Here is a 7,574-nt window from a genome sequence, read left to right as displayed (position 1 = left end):
GAAAACACAGTTAACAAGACTCTATCGAGATATAATGATACAAAAATGTGCATTGGAGCAGCAAATACTACACAATGCACTGTCTTTATCCAGCATAGCGCCAGACGAAATGGCCTTTAGAATAATGAGATCAGCCGGATACACAGCAGTGACTGCCGGAGAAGTGATATATATAATAAAATGCGCTCCAGTAAAATGTCGCATAGAGCAACGTTACAATGAACTGCCTGTGACATACAAAAACAATTCTTATTTTCTCTTACCACGATCCCGAATTCTCACAAAGACAGGGACATTCAAAGACTGTAATGAGTTATTACTAAACTTATTCAAAATAGATGAGATATGGTATAGAACGACCACGAGTATAACAGAATTCTTGCCACCACCAACAATTCAGCCATTAACCAAACCCGCCTGGAAATACGTAAGTCCAGATACACTGGCTACCAGCGGAATATACATTACGGAAGACCTAGACAGATTACGGAACCATATCATGTTTCCCAGTGGAGAAATCCTTCATGCTGAATACAATTGCAAGAGGTGCAATGGGACAAGACGTCCCCCGAGGAAGTGTATCGATGGTGAACCTTCTCGATGAAGAAGCCCTCGATTATATCGCCGAAAGCGCAGGAAAACGACTATGGAACGGATTTATCACCTTCGGATCCGCAAGCGCAGGTGTGCTAGCGCTATTCATTATCGGCAGAATAATTAAATTAATAATAGACACTCTCATTCACGGGTATGCCATTCATTCAATCTACGGATGGAGCCCATACTTGTTAGGAGCATTATGGTCCTCAGTAACCAGTTTGATTTTATTCCTGAATAAAACTACAAAAGGTAGCAATGACAACAAGGAAAAAGAAGAAACATACGTCGCAGAGTATCACGCCACAGCTCCAACGGATAATCCAGGAGACGACAATTGTCACGTCCCAGCGCCGTGAGTACCTCTAGTCATGTCTAATGTAAATTTTTTCAAAATTTTTAATTATTTATGACTGACTGTGTTAGGAGACAGCACCGTCAGGCCTTTAATATACACATAATAAAAGAATATACCGCTTAAAGTTATTTAAAAGCTTATACAAAATGGCCGCTCCTTACCACAACCTTATGGCGCTACTACAGCCTTAATGTTCCTAGTAAATTTTCCCTAGAACCTAACAAAAAACAGAACATACTGAAATCACTTCTCCAGACTGTTCAGTAAAGTAACAAGAAAATAGAGCTTAATATCGCATCCTTATATAAGCATTTCAACATTAACAACAAAATCTCAACAAATAGTAAATAATGAATAAAAACAAATGTAGAAAATAAAACCTCGCCCACGTAATGCACGAAAACTATAACGAAACATTTACAAAATTACACAATTATCGGTACATTGTAATATCTTTATTACCAATTAATAAACAAAATCATATAATTATATAAATAACAAAATACCAACCAATTTCTTTATATCGTCAAATATAATTTCAGAAATTAAGAAACTCTTGTATATCAAACACTTTCACTTTTGTTCCATTTTAATAATAAATATAAAAGTTAATAACAAAATTAATAACAATAGAAAGGATATGAATAAGGAATAAAAGTCATAATGACAATATAACAAAATCCATGACAAAACATTTATTCAACAGTTCACCTGATACATATCCTTATTTCAAGGATAAATTTTGTTGATGTCCTTATATGGATATCTTTTCCTTGCATGAATACATTCTCCATCAAAAATCATTTCGAAAACATAATTATAGTTTGTGGTTACGATTCTTAATTCTCAAGATATAAACAAAATTAAGGGTATATGAAAGCACACACACACATGTATACATATATACGTACATTATACATTTCCTTATAAGATATAGTTTTCTTTATGAAATTATATATACAACCCCGATAGAAACATATTTTATCTCAGAAAAGAAATTCTACGATTTAAATTTCGTTTAATAAAATTTATAAATAAATAAATTATATTAACAAATAATTATTATGAAAGATTTGGATAACACACAGGAAATCCTGCAACTTACCTCATTACACATACCTACCTAACTCGCACCGTTTAGAAGATATTTAAACAATTATAAACTTCCTTACATACACTTACCTCAAAAACTCAAATCAGTTCAGCAGGCAAATCTCTGTATATAAACCAGTTCAACTTGTAGAAACCTTCATCCTAGACTTATATTTATAATTGTTACTTCCCTTTTTTCATTAACACTAATCCTATGGCTATGACAAAAATCTTGAATATTAATATGCATGGAAAACTAACAATTCAACCAATTACAATCAGAGCCATTTTGTACCTAAAAACATTTAATAAATAATGTATTACAAATGTAAAAAGAGTTATACTGATATATTTTAGATATACTAATTATATGATGTAATCATTATTATTATAAAAATTGTAAAGTATATCTAAAACGATATTGCGATAATTAATATTTATTATAAAAGCTTAAATTCAAGCAAACTATATGAAAGGAATTATAACGAAGTATAACTCTTTGAAAACAAAATAGGTCGACCGAATAGTCATAAGTATGACTCATGGTCAGGTTGTAAGCAAAAATAAGCCAACGTTAAATGTCAAGGGCGCCATAATATTTTAATACCACGAGTCATCGCTGACTCATAGCAAATGTAGACTAAGTCGACCAATAGAAAACTATGTCAAGGACAACTAGGTCTTAAATGCGTGAATCATAGCTGACTCATAATGAAAGGCTTTATTCAGACCTGTAGAATCATAACATTGGAATTTAGGTCATCCCTACTTCCATGTTTTGGCAACATATAAAAACCTCAAGCGACAATACCTTGGGGCCTCTTTTTCGCGCAGGCATTCACGCATTCATTTGTCGCGAGCGCCGAGAATGCAATCGCGCCCACCGCTGACAAAGCGGATTGCGGCAAGCGATATTTTATCCGATGAATTATTATTTTACCAAGCGACAGCGAATTGTGCTAATCGCGCAAATATGGTGTAATCGTTCGACATGAAGCAACTGTTAACCGGGTTGCGCGGCCCTTACGCGGAAAACCGCCGCGCGACCCAGAAATATACCGCGAACGCTGACGAGCATGTTGATGATAGGGCAAGGACCGGCCGCCCGGAACAGGATAAAAACGGGAGACCGATATGAGGAGAGGACTCGTCGAGATCCGCGTGCCGTCACGTCTGTCGCGGTCCGAATAAAAAAGGACAAACTGTATTGAGTGTTAATAAAATTTATTGCAATTAAACTAAAGTGGTGAGTGCTTCCTCCCCGCCGACTCCTGGACCGATCCTTCGAAACGACCCGCACAACATATCTGGTGGCAGCGGTGGGATCGTTTCGCAGCTATACCCAGTCATCTGGAAGGAACAGACGATCGGAATTCAAGGAAAAGGCCGGAAAAGAAGTCGACATCCCCGCAGTGAGAAAGAGTCACGGTAGAGCCACAACGCAGAGCATATCAGTGACACCGGAGAAGCCACGACCTACCGCAACAGCCAGCGCCGCGTCGCAAACATGCGAATTGCGAGCGTAATGTAAGTCATAGAAAAATAAGCCAAGCGCATTAGATAGCGAGAGAAGCGTGTAGGTAGATGTCGAACGAGGGAGTTAACCAAACTCCTGCCCAAAGAAACACGTCGTGGCTACATAGTGCGTCAGCCAGCCGAGCGCTCAGCCCGAGCCCTCCGAGCCTTGAGCAGACGGAAAATTCACGCGATCCGCGCGATAACGTACGCCGCGATTTAAGTAATTATTATTCTGACGATAGTCTGACGAGTCAACCGGAATTACATCCGAACATTGTAATTGAACGCGTGTTTTCGCTTAGTGACATAGATAATAGCCTACTACCGAGTAGTGAGAGACGCGACGACGCTCTATTACAACCAACAGACGCAAGATCTGACCATAGCGACGGCACAAACGCAAGTAATCCTAGCCGCGGAGAATTCTCATTGACATCTTACGATAGTAGCGTGTTCGATCCAACCGAATTTTACACCGCTTCACGAAACATAAATCCAGCGGAAATGGCAAATCAACCCTCGGGCACACCGTTAAAATCGATCGCGGAAGAACAAGTAGTAAACAAAGAATTGGACGATGAAGTAAAAAGGATGAGAGCCACTTTAAGCCAGGCGCACTGGAAACCTGACCCGGCGGAATCTTCGCACGACGCGCGAGATGCAATGTTGGTCGAATTGATAGAAGGCATGCGAGCACTACAGGGCCGCATAAACCAACTAGAAGTCGTTAATTATGATCGGAGTGCAGAAAATGACGAATCGATAGAAATGACATACGGGCGTACACGAGACGATGTCCGAAATTCGCGAGATCCCGCACATACGTTTATGAAATTGAAAGAAGCCCGCGATATGATTCCGGAAATGGACGGATCATCGCGGAACCAAGTTCAAAAATTTTTAAATGCAAGCACGTACGCGATGAGCGAAATAAATCCTGCCGACGAAAAATCATTATTAAAAGCGATCCTGTGCACGAAACTAACAGGGAAAGCCATGCACGATTTCCAAACGAGGGATATACGCACGTTCATGCAACTGAAGCGCGAGATCGAAATGTGCTATTTGGCAAAGCGTAGCACTACGCACATTCAGCGAGAGTTTAATATAACCCGTCAAAAACCCGGGGAAAGCGCGCGAGAGTATGGACTCCGCGTTGACAAACTAGCCATGGAACTCTATCAATCTATGATAGAAGGACGCGAGCACACCGCGGAACAACGAAAGGCAATCCTAGACACGATACAAGAATTAGCCCTAGAAAATTTCCAACTAGGATTACGCGACGAGATACAAACAATAGTACGATCCAGGAACTATACAAATTTAACAGCCGCGATGCTAGGCGCGACAGCCGAAGAAAAATTAAAAGGTAGCCAACCTATAAAAATGTATAATAACGAGAAAGCTAGAAGCAACCAAGAGCAGTATAGAAACCGCCATCAAAAACTTGAGTGCCACAAATGCGGTAGGACATTTGGCGCGCGACTGTCGTTCAAGCCGATATACAAATAAATATCCGCTACCGCGAGCCGAACGACCGACGAACGTAAATAATATTGAGAAATACTGCTCGTACTGCAAAAAGGCAGGTCATAAGCGCGACGAATGCTGGTCACTGAACGGCCGCCCGAGAAAGGGGCAACCGAGACGCACGAGACAAGATAATGAAAAAGAGCGACAAATAAATACCGCTGTAATAATGAGAAAGAATAAGCAGCAAAGGGAGAGCGATGACCTATCGTTCACAAGCAGTGGGCGACGACGAAGAAGAAGAGAAACCGAGAACAAAGATAACGCGAACCGTACGCGAGCATCAAGTGACACAGGTGAATACGCCTCACACAAACGCCACGTTAGACTTGATTACCCTGCCGATGCGAGAGACAAAAAAGGGAAAAACAAGTTTCCTCCTCGATACAGGCGCCACTTTGACATTAATAAAAGTAGGAAATCTAAAGGGAGACACACTAATGCGCGAAGAACGTTTAGCCCTAACCGGAGTTACGGGCCACAAGATACACACACTCGGAAAGATAAGAGCAACGATAACGCTAGGAGACCGAGAGATACGGCACACTATGTACGTGGTAAGAGATGACTTCCCAATAAATTATGAAGGGATACTGGGACTAGACTTTTTGAATAAACAACAAGCGAAATGCGATCATGGGAAAAAACAAGTCCGTATTGGCAACACAACTTTCAAACTCTATCCGTACAAGAAAACCATGCTAACGCCTCGCAGTGAAACCATAATTCAGGCAATAACCGATAGGAATAGCATTGGAATAGTAAATGCAGTCGAAACCAAACCCGGAATCTTCATAGGAAATTGTTTGGTCATACCGGAAGAAAACGTATGTCCAATAAGTGTGATAAACACCACAGGAGAATCAGTGGAAATAACAACGCCGCTAGTCACGGTGGACGAGATAAGGACAAAAGACGCCGCACACATGTATACCATGGAGGTGTCAAGTAACGAAACAAGCGACGAGCCCATTCAAGCTCGTAAAGAAAAATTGCACAGACAAATGCGAACCGAGCATTTAAATAATGAGGAAAAGAAAACCTTGCACCAGATTTGCGAAGATTTCTGTGATATCTTCCACCTAGAAAACGATCGCCTATCGTACACTAATGCAGTAGCACATGAAATAAATACGCGAGCAGATAGCGCGCCGGTGAATGTCCGACCATACAGATTACCAGAGAAGCACAAGGCAGAAGTAAATAAACAGATAGCGAAAATGCTGGACGACGAGATAATCCGTCCCAGCATGAGTCTGTGGAACGCACCCTTACTAGTAGTACCAAAGAAAATAGACGCATCTGGAGAGCGAAAATTACGAATAGTTGTGGACTTTCGGAAATTAAATGACTTAACAATCGGCGATTCTTTCCCGCGCCCGAATATCACTGACATACTAGATCAACTAGGAAACGCGAAATATTTTACAACGTTGGATTTAGCATCGGGATACCATCAAATCCCCATGCATGAGGAACACAAACAAAAAACAGCATTCTCCACACCTTACGGGCACTACGAATTTAATAGAATGCCTTTTGGACTAAAAAATGCGCCTGCAACATTCCAGAAACTTATGAATTCCGTATTAACCGGATTACAAGGCCTCAAATGCCTAGTCTATCTAGATGATATCGTAATATATAGACCAAATTTGAAAGAGCATAACAAAAGACTAATTGAAGTGTTCAAAAAACTGAGAAACTACAATCTGAAACTACAACCGAATAAATGTGAATTCTTAAGAAAGGAAGTGACATACTTAGGACACATTATCTCCGAAAACGGTATAATACCAGATCCTGCGAAAATAACGGCCGTAGCAAACTTTCCAATACCAAAACGGGTAAAAGATGTGCAATCCTTCATAGGATTAGCCGGATATTATAGAAGATTCATTGAGAATTTTTCGAAGATAGCAAAACCCCTGACAAAACTAACAAAAAAGAATGAGAAGTTCGTTTGGACAGCGGAACAACAGAACGCATTCGAAACATTAAAAGAAAAATTAACGACCACACCAGTTCTAGCTTATCCGGACTTCACTAAACAATTTATAGTAACGACAGACGCATCCGGATATGCCAGTCGGAGCAGTATTGTCGCAAGGGCCAGTAGGCCAAGATCGACCAATTGCATACGCAAGCAGAATTCTGAATAAAGCGGAACAAAACTACAATACAACGGAGAAAGAATTGCTAGCCATAATATGGGCCGTCAAACATTTTCGACCATACCTCTATGGAACAAAATTTCAAATAATTACAGATCACAAGCCATTGATCTGGCTATTTAGTATAACAGATCCTGGTTTACGATTAATCAGATGGAGGCTCAAATTAGAAGAGTACGACTATGAGGTGATACACAAGGCAGGTAAAGGCAATACAAATGCTGACGCGCTCAGCAGAAACCCGATCACGTCTGACACACAGATAAACAGCATCGAGCGCGACAAGGAAGAACGCGAATATA

General features: G+C 40.4%; 1 protein-coding gene across 1 annotated transcript; it reads left to right on the top strand.

Moving 5' to 3' along the window:
* The first annotated feature begins 2,882 nt into the window (after nt 1-2,882).
* On the top strand, nt 2,883-7,297 carry LOC148934862 (uncharacterized). Its single transcript, XM_089083265.1, is given in 3 exon segments — nt 2,883-5,034; nt 5,036-5,425; nt 5,427-7,297. Coding segments are annotated over 3 exon segments (3,627 nt in total). The 5' UTR covers nt 2,883-3,631; the 3' UTR covers nt 7,261-7,297.
* The last annotated feature ends 277 nt before the right edge of the window (nt 7,298-7,574 follow it).

The sequence above is a fragment of the Pogonomyrmex barbatus genome, unplaced genomic scaffold (genome assembly GCF_055798465.1).
Source record: "Pogonomyrmex barbatus isolate J1 unplaced genomic scaffold, ASM5579846v1 scaffold7, whole genome shotgun sequence".
Lineage (NCBI taxonomy): Eukaryota > Metazoa > Arthropoda > Insecta > Hymenoptera > Formicidae > Pogonomyrmex > Pogonomyrmex barbatus.
The sequence above is the reverse complement of the archived record's forward strand: the minus strand, read 5'-3'. Positions and strand labels throughout refer to the sequence as shown.